At 41.3% G+C, this 15,630-nt stretch overlaps 1 protein-coding gene across 1 annotated transcript; it reads right to left on the bottom strand.

The window, feature by feature from the left end:
- Positions 1-4,641: 4,641 nt before the first annotated feature.
- Positions 4,642-15,164, bottom strand: B3GALT1 (beta-1,3-galactosyltransferase 1). The gene has a single exon (XM_053264816.1). It carries the CDS (start codon positions 15,162-15,164, stop codon positions 14,184-14,186), a length of 981 nt encoding a protein of 326 aa, XP_053120791.1. The 3' UTR covers positions 4,642-14,183.
- Positions 15,165-15,630: the final 466 nt, after the last annotated feature.

The raw sequence follows: 15,630 nt of genomic DNA, 5'->3' as shown, positions 1-15,630 counted from the left end.
GCTCATGGGTTTGGGGCAAACAACATATTTGTGGTAAGGAGGTAAGACTGAACAGAAGATGGTGCTTGTGTATCTTCTTTATCTAAGCAGAAGACAGGCTTTTGGTAGGTGCCGCTGGTCTCACTCTTGTAGTGCTATGACGTGATTACTGTCTCGCCCCCTGCCAAAATCCCCATTTCTACTTACCTCTTATAGGGACTAGGGAATCAAATACAAAAGGGGCAGGTACGAGGCAGAGACAGTGTGCTGTAATGGCAGATTTAGGCGGCAGGGATCCAGGTTCAAGTCCTCACTCAAGCACCAGAAAATGCTCCCTGGGTGACCTTAGGCCAATGCCTGCCTCTCAATTGAACCAAACTCGCAAGGTTATTAGGAAGATTAAGAGGGAGTGTGCCATATGCACCTGTCTCTGAGCTCCTAGGAGGACGTCAATATTAACAGGGAGTGGTCATAGCTCAGCGATAGAGCACATGCTTCATGCAGAAGTGCCCAAGTTCACTCCCTAGCAGCATCTCCAGCCAAAAGGAACTAGGAAGGACCTCTGCCTGATGTCCTGGAGAACTACTGAGAGTCAGTTCTGAACTAGATGAACCAGTGACTCAGTATAAAGTAGCTGCATAAGTATTTTTATGAGACTGGGGTTGCAGAGACAGGCCATCTCTAAAATTGAATCTGTACTCAGGTACATCCATTCACACAAAAAACACATTTTATACCTGTCTGAACACAGGTATAAAATGTTTGAACAGAGCTTTTGTTATGCAGATTACTGACTTATCATCCAGGAGATGTTCTTTAATGGTAGTGAGCACTCTCTGAATAGCCACCTAATGGCGCAGCAGGGAAATGACTTGCCTAGTAAGCAAGAGGTGGCTGGTTCGAATCCCTGCTGGTATGTTTCCCAGACTATGGGAAACACCTATATTGGGCAACAGCGATATAGGAAGGTGCTGAAAGGCATCATCTCAGACTGTGCGGGAGGAGGCAATGGCAAACCCCTCTTGTATTTTATCAAAGAACACCATAGGGCTCTGTGGTCGCCAGGAGTGACACCGACTCGATGCACAACTTTTCCTTTACTCTCTGAATGTGAAAGGCCAGCAGAATTTGGAAGCTGACATACCCTACACCCTTACCCTCCATGGTAGGAGGCAATGTGTAAATGTAAAGGAAGAACAAAGCATTTTTTAGGAGGCAGAGACAGACTGAGTTTTGGAGGGACTGGATGAAGAAGCTGAGAGCTGAAGTACTATAGGATGCAGGGCTGTTCTTTGAGGATCAGATGGGATTTGTTGTTGATGTGGTTTCTTGTTGACTTGTAAGAGTACACTGAAGCTCAACTTGCATATTTTTAAATGAAAGAAAGATTGCAGAGAGTCCATAAGCCTCTAGTGATCTCTCTTCCAAAAGAAGCCAAACCTGTGTTAGTGCTACCCTCCTGTAACCTCCTTGTTACTCAGAGAAGTGGGGTATGCATATCCAACAGTCACATCGAGAAGTTTGAAGCAGCTTCAATTTCTCATGTGGACTAAGAAAAGCTGCACTTAGTGAAAAATGCCTTTTCATAATTAAAGGTGCAGGAGCTCTTACCTTTTAATTTGCTAACCCTAGAAGTAGCCCCATCCCTCTGTCGCACTGGATCATCCTAGCACATGGAATCTCTGCCCCCCCCCCACCGCTGGAAGGACATCTCCTTCAATTTCAGAGGAAGGGGCAGCTCTGCATACACAGACAGATGTATGCATGGACAGGCGTGGAGCGAAGCTGGCAGCGGCCCATGGTTGGCTGCCACTCCTGGCCTCGCCCCCACATCTGATGTCAGATGCAGGGGCCCGGCTAGCCGCGATGCAGGGGGTGTGGTCTCCCTCCCAAACAGGACCATGCGGCCCCATTTGGAAGGCAGATCAACCTATGCTGTGTTGGGCAGTGCGGGCCGGAACAACTCTCCCTGCCAGTCGCTCCAGCCTGCGCTGCCAGTGCAGCACAGGCTGATTTTGTCCCCAAGTGGGGCCGCGCAGCCCCGTTTGGGAACAAAATTACACCTCCTGCATCTTACGTCAGATGTGGGGGGGGGGGCGTGTCGGGGCTGCGAGGTATGGCCCCTGATTGGCAGCGGCCCAGGTTCTTGGAACCTGTCCACCCAATGGTGGCTCCGCCCCTGTGCATGGAGATGTTTTCTCTCGTGAGGAGGAGCTGCTTGGGCAGGATGTCTTTGTACACACACTAGAGCACACTCTGGCCTCTAAAAGTATTGGTAGCATGCAGCAGTGGAAGCTGCATTTGTAATGTGAGTGTTTGCAGCACCAAAAATTCAGTGCATCACAAAGCATCCATGATCACTGGAAAACAGAAGTGCAAGACAGAGACACTTGGAATAAACTCAGTAATAAAGAGAATAATGTATTTACTGATGTCAGGCCCCAAATGATAAATGTGTGCAAATTGCTCTTTTTTTTTTTTTTTGCAACCAGATGTTGCAAAACAGCCACCTGGCTGGGATAGGAAGAGGTAAATAGTCTTAGCAGCCATTTAACCCTGCAGCAGGTTTCAATTGTTAAAAGAGGGCCCTCCAGCTGCGAGTTTATTAGTGAAGAAACAAGATTGGAAACGATGAAGTGGGAAGGAAGCTGGCTCCTTTTTCTTTGCTGAGTGAAAAAGAAAAAGAAAATCAAAACATGCTGACCAAAGAGAACTTGGATTGTTTATTTCTCTAAGTTCATGAGAGGGTTATTGTGAGGCCAAGTACCTTTACTCAATGACTTCTGCTGCGTGGGAAAGGAAGATATGAGTCACTGAAGAGGTGTCAAAAAGACTTGGTATGTAGCCAGAGCTAGAAGGTGCCATGCTAGGGCTGCTAGATCCCAATGTGCAATGCAAACAATGGAGGAAACAAACAGTAATATCTCTTCAGTGGGATCTTGTGTATAGCAGAATACGGGTGTGCTATAGATGCAGTGGTGCCTTCAAAATCTAATCTACTTACCTGCATTAGCAATGAGATATCAACTTACCATCCAATTCCAGCCTTTCCTTTTGAGGACAACATTGTACAGGCATTATCTGCATGTGTGACAGCAGAAGAAGTTGGGAGAAATCTTTTTATCAACAGCAGCTGAAGTTTAGATGCTCTTATACATTCATGACTGCAGAATCTTATCGCACCAAGTCTATGGGTAGCATGGTCCCCCGCCTCCAACCCCTAGAAATGGCCCACATCTTCCACAGTGCTGTGAGTGTGGAAGACGGGCTCTGCCTTTGAAGGGTGGCAGGAGGCTAGCTGCTGTACTGACAGGCAGGGGCGTAGTGGAGGGGGGACGCACAGGGACAGAGTGCTGGTACTTCTCAGCTTCTCTGGCTGTTGAGGGGGGCATGGCCATCGGGGCTGTCATGGAGAGCGCCTGCACTTCTGAATTTGCAGCTACATCATTGCTGACAGGGACAGTTTTACCCACATGAAGACCACTGTATTGCGAGCAGTGGAAAGTCCTCGGGTCTGTCTCCGAAGTTCATCTGTGGGTCAGTTTTAACAAGCTCTGCTTCTTATCAGAGGCTGCAGCTTCTTATCAGAGTTGCCATGAAAAACTTTAAGCAACGAATTGCATCTCATTAAGCACCTGCTTTTTGCTCATTATAGACATGTAAGCCAAGAAACTGTATTATGTAACTTGCTTTGTTTAACGTCATGTATAAAGAGACAGCTTTCTTAGAATGCTAGCTGGATCTCACCGTGGACCAGTGTGCAGGTGCTGCGTAACCCCATCCCCTACCGCACCAGGATCCCCAGTAATTTTGGCTTAGAGGGATATAAGAAGCCTTATTTCTCTTTGTCTTTCTTTAATTAAAACACAATCTCTTTCATCTTCCGCCTGTGTGTGTTTCTCCATCTTGGCACCAGGAAGGGACTGTGCCCCTGGCACAATAGCTGAACTGAAGCCTTGCTCCACAACCCAGTGCCGGGAGGGAGAACAGATTTTTGCATCTCTCCCCTGCCTCCAAAAGCCCCTTTTGCTTCCTGGAATATGTCACTGAGGGCTGTGCAATCCTTGGGGACATATTCTTAGCCGTTAAAAGGGCTTTTGGAGGAAGGGGAGAGAAGGAAAAATCAATACCCCTCCCCTCACCTGCACTGGGCTTCAGAGCAAGCTTTCAACACAGTTAGGCTCCTGTCACCTTCCAAAAGCGGAGCCCTTATTTTGCTTTCATAGTGCTGTGGAAGATGTGAGCCATTGCTTATTGCGAATACAACTTTTTCTCCTCTTTGGTAGTAGTACTGAAATGCTAGCTCTCTGGATTTATGGATGGGTTGTAAGCCCTGGGATATCTATTGCTTTCTATAAAATTATGAATGAAACATGATCTTGTACCAGAGTTATGTAGCAGCATTCCTTAGAACATGGGCTTGTTAATGGTGGTGGTTGTTAACCAGACTGCCAACAATAGAAGATCATGGACACCAGCCCGTTCTTTTCAAGAACTACAGGTTTAGTGTTCCTGCCAGCAAGATATTGCATTGCATTGTGTCTGAGCAGAAGCTTTCACAAATTTAAAATATAGCAGATGCCGCTTAGTGTTTTATTCTATATCTTCTTCCTATACCCTTTTCTGTGTGAAGCACATTAAGAACTTTTCTGTTGAAAAGTGTTATATATTTGATAATAATAATATCAATATTTTATTTATTTCATAAATTCTTTTGTGCCTTTCCTCACCAAAATGGAGTACTCAGGGTGACTATGATCATTCATTTAACAAACAATATAACATTATTACAATTTTTAAAATGTGTTCAAGTACTTGTAATACATTTTCTTAAACTTAAATATGGCAAGACCAAGCAGTAGATCCATAATGAAATCTAATTGGTACTTCATTTAAGTAACTTCTGCAGTGATAGACTTTCTATTATGTTAAGTGTTGACCAGGAATTATTAAACTGAGCATGTGCTCCCTATGGCAAAATTCAGAATAATCCACTAGATGGACCTATCTGTATGCTTATAATATATGCCTAATTATAGTTGATCACTATAGAACATAATCTAAAGAAGAACTATGATATGATGCATTTCTGAAGAAAACATTCTGGAAATAATGGTCAACTACAACAGGTTTTTTCCCCTTAATTTATTTTCCCAATGTTTAAAAACGATCAGCAAAACAACACTCCTTCCTCATGACAGATGTGGCTATAGCTTAGCTTTGTGCTGTCTGAGACTAGTTTACTTTTCAGGAAAGCGTGACCAAAAGAAGTAAACTGTACAGGACACTCTCCATTTTTCTTCAGCTCTCTTTGAACATTTATATATATATTTAAAAAACTTGATTAGCAGCTTGGCTGGCACCCCCACAGACCCCTAGATAATACTTTTTCAACTAGAAGAAAGCACTTTTAGACAATAACGCTAGATAAAACAATATATACAATTTTGACCAAAAAAAATACATAAATACAGCCATTCGTATATACTGGTACACTTAAAGTTCAGATAATGTTGACAATTTTCCTTAGATAATTATCTCTTTTCTTTTAAAGTGGTCTTAAAAAATGTGTACCTATAAAGGTTTAATCCCAATAAGGAATCAACTTATCCACTGAATCTTAATGACTCTGGAATCTTCCAAAGTCGTCCACTATGAAAATCCATAATGGTATAGTTCTTCAGAAGATAAAACTTCTAAAAGCTTGGCAATATGTGCTTTGTCCATTTTACATTTCAGTTTTTTTAAAGCCATGATTTTTATTCAAATAATGGTTATATATATATATATATATTTTAAAAAGGTGATTCATTCAAATCATTTCCCCTGCTCTGAACAAATCAAATATTTTTTCCACATAATACAAGCACTTGTTTGCCTCAAATAAAATTTAAAACAAATACTGGCTGATGGTTCTTTACAATCTTATTGAGACCAAACACTTCAAGTGAAGGAACATGTCTACATGTTTAACATCTCAATGTCCAATTTCCTTAACATTTCCATTTCCCCCCGTTTGCTCAAAATAATTAAGAAAAGTATAAAAATCAGTTAATTCTTTAAAAAGCCTTGTACATTCAAAAATCTGGGCACTCATGCTTAAGGCTCTTGAAACACTGATGGATAGAAAGCCTGATTCAACTCCATGCATAACAAAAAGTTACATTGCAAGCTGACTCTACAGATATATGCAGTGGAATAGAGAAGAAATTGACTTAAAATATATACAACACTTTCCATGATGAATATTTACAAATCTGCTCAAAAGAGAGAGAAACACACACACACAATGCCAAGCATTAATGTAGTGCTGAAGGAGATTTAAAAATCTCTGGGTTTAGGCAGATGTTAATTTTTCACATTTTGTTTTTCCCCATAGGTAATTTTGGGGCTGTTAGATTTTTATGGCTGGGCCTTGGTTGTCAGATGTTAGGCTTTATTATGGGCAGTTCAGAAGTCATGGTGAACTGGTGGTTCAGCCAAACTGCTGGTTCCCGGAGCATGTCCATGAGACTGACATCTGGTGTTGGGGTGGCTATGCCAAAACTGAATGTGTCATGTGAACCTGCCAACGTTCGCATTTGCTGCCCTACTTGTGGTCCAGAAGCCAATATCTATAACCAAGATTTGAAGTGGAGGTCAGATGTCAGAAGTGGAGCAGAATATGGCAACTTTGATGTGTTCTCACGACACACCCAGTGTTGGCATAGCTGAACCGACACTGGAAGTCAGGCTTATGGACATGCTCTGGGAACCATCGGTTCAGCCAAGCTTCTGGTTTACTGTGATGCCTGAATCTACTCCATGTTTATTTGAATTGGGTTTTTTCTAACACTGTTCATTGATTACATCTCTTTGTATTACTACATGACTGATCCAATATTACCTTGAACCCATAGTAATCCATATTACTGGATTCCAGTAATAACCCATAAGAGAAAGCCAACAGAGCTGGATGTCTTTCAAAGTCAACCAGCATCTCTAAGGATGTGATGTAGAATCCTATATGTCTGAAGGCTGCAACAAAGAGCTAGTTTAGATGTTCTTTTCTCATGGTGGGTTTTCACCCTGCCATTTCAACATTCGCGAACACTCCCCATATGATGTGGCATTGTCATGTTATCGGTTTTCCCTACACCAGATCCATCAGTATTGGCCTCTGTGTGTGTGTGTGTGTGTGTGTGTGTGTGTGTATGTGTATGTGTGTGTAGGGCAGGCCAGGCAAGCAGAGAAATGTGATGACCCTGTCACATGGTCAATCATTTTGTAGATGTTACAGTGCAAGGACAGAAAGTCATCATGTAGAAGTGCCTGAGATGGATAAAGTAACACCAAGATAAATTCAGATCTTGACTGCTCCATTGTAATTTGCTATCTCCCATTAACCATCTGTCCACCAATGAGAAAGAGGTGCTCAAAACTGCTAAGGAATGTCAGGAAAAGTTAACACATTTTTAACTGTGCAAGCTGCTAATGTTCTCTTATCAAAGCAATGAAAAGGATATACAATAGGAACTCCTGCAGCCGCCACAGAATGGATATTTATTTATTTATTTGCATTTTGAGTTTGCCCTTCCTCCAAGGAGATTAAGGTGCTCCCCAGCCCTGTGAGATATGTTTGGCTGAGGAATTGTGACTGCTTAGGGCTACCCAGAAAGCTTTATAGTGGAGCAGGGATTTGAACTTGGTCCTCTCCAGTCCTAGTCTGATACTTCCACCACTATAATGGGTTCTGCATTGGCTGAAATGGAACAATAACTACCAGCAGCCCACCTACAATATCCATTTTCATGTGGCTTCAAGCAGGTTGGTAGTCAACAGACTTGAGGCAATCTTAGGGCAGTTGATCTTAGGGCAAAGGGATCTGTATGTCCAGTGCATAGAGTGGAGGAATGATAAAGGATTACAGAAGTGTTCAAAGAAGAGATGATTTATTGAGGCCCTGTAATTTGAAGCAAGATTCATTTGCCTCCCTATGCATTCTTCAGCTTTATTTTGAAAGTGTACATGTTCATCTTTCACATGCACCTTTTGTATTGTGTGTGACTGATCTTCCTCGATCATACCTGTCAACTAACTATACAGCTGGTTTTGGCTATATCACACAACCAGAAGTGTGTGCGTGGATAGAGCATCCATTGGTTTGCTTGTTACTTATGCAAAATTATGAAGCTGGCACTTCAGGTATCTTGGGTGGTTTAGGCAGAATATTAAATGTTTACATGCCTAAAATATACTTTTGAAGTTACCTAAAACATCTAGGGGCCATCTAATGGCGCAGTGGGGAAATGACTTGCCCAGTGAGCAAGAGGTTGCTGGCTCGAATCCCTGCTGGTATGTTTCTCAGAATATGGGAAACACCTATACTGGGCAGCAGCAATATAAGAAGGTGATATAGAAAGGCATCATCTCACACTGGGCAGGAGGAGGCAATGGTAAATCCCTCCTGTATGCTACCAAAGAAAACGACCTGGCTCTGTGGTCGCCAGGTGTCGACACCAAATTAAGGGCATGACTTTACCTTTCAAAACATCTGGATTTTACTTTATTTTGCTTTCTTCTATCAGTACATTGAATGTTTAAGTGAACTTCTTTCTTCCTAAAGAGGAGCTTTCATTGGATGGCAGTCTAAAAGGATATCACCTGTCACAGAGTCCATTCACACATACATCACTCTGGATATCAAATGATATGAAATCTCCACTTGTGAGACTTAATCTGTGGTGCTTTCACACATCAAGCCTTCATTTAATATTGCAGACATTGGGCACATTCCAGCAAATGATAGTCATGAGAGAGTCTGATTTCCTTGTTAGTTACAGTGAATTCCAATTCTATTGCCTCCAACATGACTTAATTAGAGTTAAATATCACTAGACTGTGCCCACTGAATGTATGAACCTGCTCTCATTTTTTTGGAACTGATATGGCAAGTCTCTACCAAACCATCATGTTCCTATGACAAACTACTATATTCTCTTCACCTTTAAAAGCCAGTCATGTGAATAAAATATGTAGGGCTTTATCTCTAGACGTTTTTAAATTCTTTAGTACAAAACGTGTTCAACTGTGCATGTGCATTACATACATGAGATATGTGTGAGAACAAGCCATTTGCAAGGGTGTGCTGAAGATCAATGAACATCTCCTTTAACAGACATAACTCTGTCTGCCTTTGATTGCAGAGTTTTCTTGCCTTTAAGGAAAATGTGCCAAAAACAAAATATAAGGCATTTGTACAAATTACATCCCACAGTCAATGGCAATACTCCAACTGATGATAATCACTTCGGATTATAGCTTTAGTGCATATTGGCTGTCTGTTTTCTTCAAGTTATGGACTGAAATGACTGAAAGTTTTAGTAATGTTATACAGTGGCACAACTTCAATATACATATGCAGAAAATGATGCGCAGCTATGATATGTCATTAGAAGAAAACATTAAAAGCAACATTTGCACATGTGTATCTCTAAAACTGATACATTTTAAATGTGAAATTCTTAGTTGTGATAAAAACCATTCTGTGTGTGACATTTTTTCAGAATTTCTCATCAGCATGGATGGAAAGTATCACTGGTTGGGCTGGGGAGTGGATGTGGAGGGCCTGCCTTTTCATTGGAGAGTCTTTGTGAAATCTTTTGACAAAATTGCTATTCTCAGCTGCATCACACAAACTATACTAGTTGCCAAAGAAATAAGAAAAAAACTGTGTTATGTTTAGAATATCATATTCCTTGATAAAACCTTATAAACCTATTTAGGGTAAAATATACAGCCTCTGAATTTCTTCCTGAAAAACTGGACTTATTTTCTCCAGTACTGGGATATGATAATGTCTGCTTTCAATGTTAAACAATACAGAAATCTACTAAAACTAGTAAAGCATATAGAAATGTGAAAAGAAAAAACATGTACAGTATGAGGCATAAAATCTTGTTTGTTTTACAGTGCTTGTCCTCCCTTTTTTCTGATGCATATAATTTCATGTTCAAATTGTTTTTCATAGCTTTACTTTCTGTATTTGATGACGATAAAAATAAATATCAAAGTTTGACTTCTGAATATTCTGTCTGAGAAGTTTTAGTTAGTTTCAGATTGTGAGGTGCTGTAACAATACTGTTAACAGAGTAACTCTTGGCTGAGAAAGTTGTTCTGCTACTGATAAATGAAGGTTGGAGCACAGAGATGGTCTCAGATATCAGCCCTCAGAAGGTCCTGGGCAAGAGGAACTTGTGGGCCAATGCTGACTTCCAGTATTGGCCCTGAATCCGTGGCTCTGTGTGTGTGTGTTCGCGCGTGTGCATGCGTGCGTGCGTGCATGTTTAAGAGCTGGAGAATAGCTACATGCAATTAAACATCAAATGTAGTTTGGCCAAATAACTGAGTACTAACTCTGAGCATTTGAATAATTATACAGATGCTATAAATCTGTGCTGTATGGGAGAGTCAGTAATACTTCCTTCCTTCATTTATATCAGAAAAATCCCCTCTGATTCCAGAGAATCAAATGTGTAAGAAAGCTGATCCCATGTGTTTTGCTACTAGTTCCACATGCTCAAGCTTTGGGTTTGTGTTTCTCAAACAGCAGGCGCTCATCATGCCACATGGCAAATGGCTGTTGAAACTCAGGTGACTTTCAGAAGCAGTTTGAGCTAGGGAATGAAGACTAATCAAAACACCCACTGGGCATCCTGAAGTAGGGGAGGATGCCTAAAATAGCACAACTGATGTATTCAGTGAACCCCACCTTCCTGTCTATCTAACAGCTTACCAGTTCTGACAGAATCAACTGCCTTTTAGGTATCTGGGGGAGAAAAAGGTACCTCAATTGGTCAAATTTGATATTCTAACACCTGTATCCTCCCGGTGGTTGGTACTGCCAGAGTTCACAGAACTGATCACCTGTTGGGCTAGAGAGTGCTGATTCCAAAAAGCACCAGGCACAGTTGGATGCGATCTAAAATATAAAAGATGTTCAAGGCACTCCAGTCTACACATTAGTATTGTGATGGAAGGAGTCTAACCTTTTGATTCACTGTCAGCTTCACTGGGAATATCAGGTAGGGAGCAGAAAGAGAAAAAATGCACTTTCTGCTCCCTATCTGATATTCCCAGTGAATCTGAAATATCAAACTAAACTTAGTTTGATATCAAACTTAGTTTCCAGTCAAACTAAAGTATAGCATATGCAAAGCAGAATGAGTTCAGGATTTGCTGCATAATCTTTTGAACTGTACTCTTTATTTGTGCAAACCTCAAGGATGAATTATTCTCATCAGAAAGCCCTTCAATTCTAGTAATCAGGGAAAAAATCAAACTGTTAGTGGATGGGGATAGTCTATGATGTTACTTTGTTGGCTTCAGCTACTGGTAAAATTAGGAAAAGTATAGGGCCAGAATAGATATGTTGTGGAGTTCTGTGACTGGAATTCTCCCCAATGTTTTCATTAAAAAACAACTTGAAAGGGTACACGGAGGTGTGGCTTCAAGCCAAATAATCTCTCCAATGGCTACTAGCAATGGAGAGGACATTTGTGCCCATAAATATTCCAATCCATGGCTAACAGCTGCTTCTGGACGGAAGATAAATCATGGAATCTGTGATGGGTAAAGGGTGACCCCCTGCATGGCAACTCTGATCCAGTTGGGGTGTGGCAACTTCTTGAAAAAAAGATGGGAGTTCCTGTCAAATCTGGTTTGGCCCATAAACTGCTGCCAAACTGATATTTGATTTTGTGACCTTAAAAAAAAAAAAAGATATTGCTGTTTTTAAAAAATCTTATTATGATATAGTTCTCACTGCTTCTGTCAAATTTTAATGGCTCCTGGCTTTAACAAATGAAGTAAATCTAATCAGTGTTAGAGAATGGCACACAGGGAGTAAGGAAGAGAAAAACTGACTTAATATATAATCTTTCCTTCTTGGATTGCCTCTCTATTTAGCTCATGGTTCTCTTAATTGCTGAAAAAACTAATTATGCTGATCTCTACTGAATACAGTTCTGGGCAGCCCTTTGTACTTGAAAAACACTAGGGCCCTTTAAAATATAAAATGCTGCTGTCTGTATTTAGGGAGGAAGAATTCTCTAATTAACCTTCCCACCCCCTCGCACTAAATTATAGGCACGGGCATTGCCTCAGAGTTGTGGGAGGAGGGAAATACAGTCATTCCACTCCTTCGCCTATCAGTGGGAGCAAAGGTCTGAGCTCCTTTCTGGGAGTCCACCAGACCAACAAACCCCATCCCTGCTAATCGTCTCATTTCTGGCAGCCCCTGCCTTAAATAAAGCCCTGCATTTAGGACACTCCTCCCGCCTTCCAACTTGCTCTTTTCCCCTGGCCCGGCCACCCAATCCCTGGCCTCCCAAGAGGACTTGTTCTCCAACTCCACCTGCTTCACTAGCATTTCTACACACATCTGCAGCTGTGGAACTGATATCATCGCTATTCTATCTCCGCCATTCTGTTGCCCGCCTCTCTGAGCCTTTCCTGACTTCTGAAAGGTAATTACTGGGGTTGTCCTGGCGCCTGGAGCCCTCTGCTTCTTTCGGCACACTGCCATTTGACTGGGTAAATTACCCTGTCTTACGGAGGAGGGTAGGAAATCCCGACAGCTGCAATGAACTATTGTGTGTTTAACACTGTACTACCCAAAGTGTTGGTTGTGGAGTTGTTTTCATCCTCAGTAGATTAAGATGTTCAGTTAACATTCTGCTTGTTTAATGCTATTGCTTACTTCTTCCATCCTAATCATTATGGAATTCATACTGATTTTTTAATGCTCTCTCTACCAACTGTTCTAAAATGGGACATGATTTTGATTTACAAAATAGATGTTTTACTTTCTCAAAAAGGAAGTTGATACCTTTTAATACCTTTACCATTTTTAATATGTATGAAATTTGCTGCTTGTAAATATATATATATATATATATATATATATATATATATATATATATATATATTGGCACATGCTTTCTGCTCTCTCTTAGTATTATCAATGTCTTCTACAGCCTCATTTTGCCTTTGGTGTGAGGAAAAGATGACAGTGGGCAACATCCAGACAAACCTTCCATTCATGGGAGTATGTTTCACTCTTGCAAGGAGGTGGGAGGGCAATGTTCACCATTCCCCCTTTCCCTCTGCAGTTTCCTGTGCCCCTCCAAAACCTGCTCCTGAAAGTCTCCCAACCCTCAAAGGCAAATGGAGGGGGGATAGGGGGCAGTAGTGGAAAGGGGGAATCAGCAAAAAGGGTTTAACAACCCAAACCCTTCCCTCTTGTGGAAATGACATATAGTACCACAAACAGAAAACTAGTCTGAATGCGGCCCACTGTGTGTTTGTTTTAAAAAGCAAAACCTGATATCATATCTGGGGACAAGTATATCCATCTCTGAGACTGGTAGGACTACAGCAAAAGCTGGGATCCCAAGAGCCCCATGTGCACCAAAAAGTGATTCTATCCATTCATAGGGAGTTTCCTGGATGCCGTTTCTAAGAGGTCCCTCAGAGTCTAGGGAAGGGAGAGGTTGCTGTCGGAAGGAAAGCAGGAAGTGTTCTGGCTCATGTGCAAAAGCCTACATGGGACCCTTTGGAATCCAGCTGTAAAATCAGAAATGACTGTATAGTCTTGTTTTATTTGCGTGGGCACTAAACACTATACTTGAGATTGATCTTCTGTGATAGCTTAGGCAGACATCTAGTTTAGAACAGAAGATGATCCTAAAACTGCTCAGCTCTGCACATTCAAATTCGTCTCAGACAGCATGAGGCTCCGTCTCTTTGTTTTTAAAATGAAAGCTGGGGTTCTTGGGATTTTTAACAAGAACTTGCAAGTTACATGAAAAAGCCCCAGGGAGCCTCATGTTGCTCATCTTTGTTTTCAAGTTCCTATTCCAGATGTGTAATGAGAACAGATTATACCATTTCTAGCAGTCATTTGTCATCTTATGAACACAGTTGTGAAACTGGATACGACAGATGCGACTCTAACCTTTTGACTGGTATAAATAAGACCATCATGAATAGAGCCCGTGGTTTGTAAACCAGAAGTAAAAGCTGTAAAGAACAAGCAGACAACACATATTAAAGACTTTCCTGTCTTGAAAGTTAATCTCTCATTGTCCAATATCTGATTTTCTCTCTACTCAGGTGAAAAAAGACTTCACAAAAAACCAAAGTATTTACATCTGTAAAATGTCCTAGCATCTGAGATGCTTCTTGCTTGACATGTCGTTCCAAATCCTGTGCATTTCTTCAGGCGAGATCTGATGCACTGTGATAACACGCCGATATCTACACAGGCTGTAGGCCATCTTCCAGTGATTAAAGCCACTGTTTTGGAAAGGATGGATGCCAAGCTTCCGCAGACAGAGTCCCACGTATACATCTTCAAGATGAAGAAGTCTAGTATGGAGGGAGGTTTTGTAAATCATCTCTGCTACATCTGCCGAAAAAATGTAGCCAGTGCCCGAGCAAAATGGTGGGTAGTTGCTGTCAGGATACAAGTCCCTAGGCATGTACCATTTGCTACGGACATCCCTGATTGGGCCTCCATTGATGACATAACCAGTGAAATACCTTCGCCTTGGCTTGGTGTTGGGTTTTAGCAACTTGTAAATAAGGTTGTCCATGTTGACAAAAATGTCACTATCTGTTTTCATGATGTATTTGGCTTTTGAACAAAACGTAGCCACCCACCTCATTCCCATTAAAGTTTTCAGAGTCAGGTTATGATAAGAGTCAGTGAAATCCTCCACAATAATGTCATGGAAAATCTGACTTTCTTGTTCTACCATCTGATTTAACACAGGGTCTGTGTTTTTCCCCAGAAGAAAGAGAGTGGAAATCTTAATGCCTTTGAAGTTATTCTCGTCTCCCCATGTCTCTCGAATGGCTTGTCTCGCATCAAATTCTTTATGAGTTGTGCTGATCAGAATGACCAGAAAAGGGGCATTCTTCTCACACTTCTCAGGCTCATTTATGAGAAAATCAAACGAGTGGGGATTTATTGGTCGAGTTCTTATATTGCCAAAGGAGACATTTTTCCTAGCTATTGAGGTGCTGTGGTAAGTTCTGTGGACGGTATAGGATGAAGTAGGACGTGTTATACTTAAGTACCAAAGAGCACTTGCCCAACAAACAACCGTCAGGACATACAAACATGAGACTTTTGAAGCCATTGTTCCTGAAGTTCTTCTATTCAGAAAAGTGAATGAATAGCCTTCTTACCACTAGCATCTCTTTGTCCCATAGAGGCAGCATGTTATTTTTCAGACCTTACAGTTCAACATAGAAAAGGAACTTGGTTCATGGATCTTGGTGAAAAGGTTTTAAGCCTGAAGTGTGTTCCTTCCCCTGAGCAGTGGTAGCCTCCATTTCCTGTGTTCTGTTTTGTTCTGAAAAACAGGAGTGGAAAAGGATTTACGTTGAGCTGGTATTTTATTTTGATGTTATTATAACCTAAATGTACAAATCTGAAATGTTAAATGATAAAAATTAAAGATGGTTCATTTGGAAGGGAGGTAATAGTAATTGTATTCATGGGTTTGGTCACATTGTTTGGAAGTGGATAAATACACATTCACTGGGCCTATTCAGATGACCCCAAACCATGATTTGTTGGATGATGAATGTGACCTCACCTTC

The sequence above is a fragment of the Hemicordylus capensis genome, chromosome 1 (assembly GCF_027244095.1).
Source record: "Hemicordylus capensis ecotype Gifberg chromosome 1, rHemCap1.1.pri, whole genome shotgun sequence".
NCBI lineage: Eukaryota > Metazoa > Chordata > Lepidosauria > Squamata > Cordylidae > Hemicordylus > Hemicordylus capensis.
This window is presented reverse-complemented; position numbering and strand designations above follow the sequence as displayed.

Coding starts and splice junctions, on each gene's coding strand:
- B3GALT1 (XM_053264816.1), bottom strand. CDS start 15,164: ATGGCTTCAAAAGTCTCATGTTTGTATGTCCTGACGGTTGTTTGTTGG.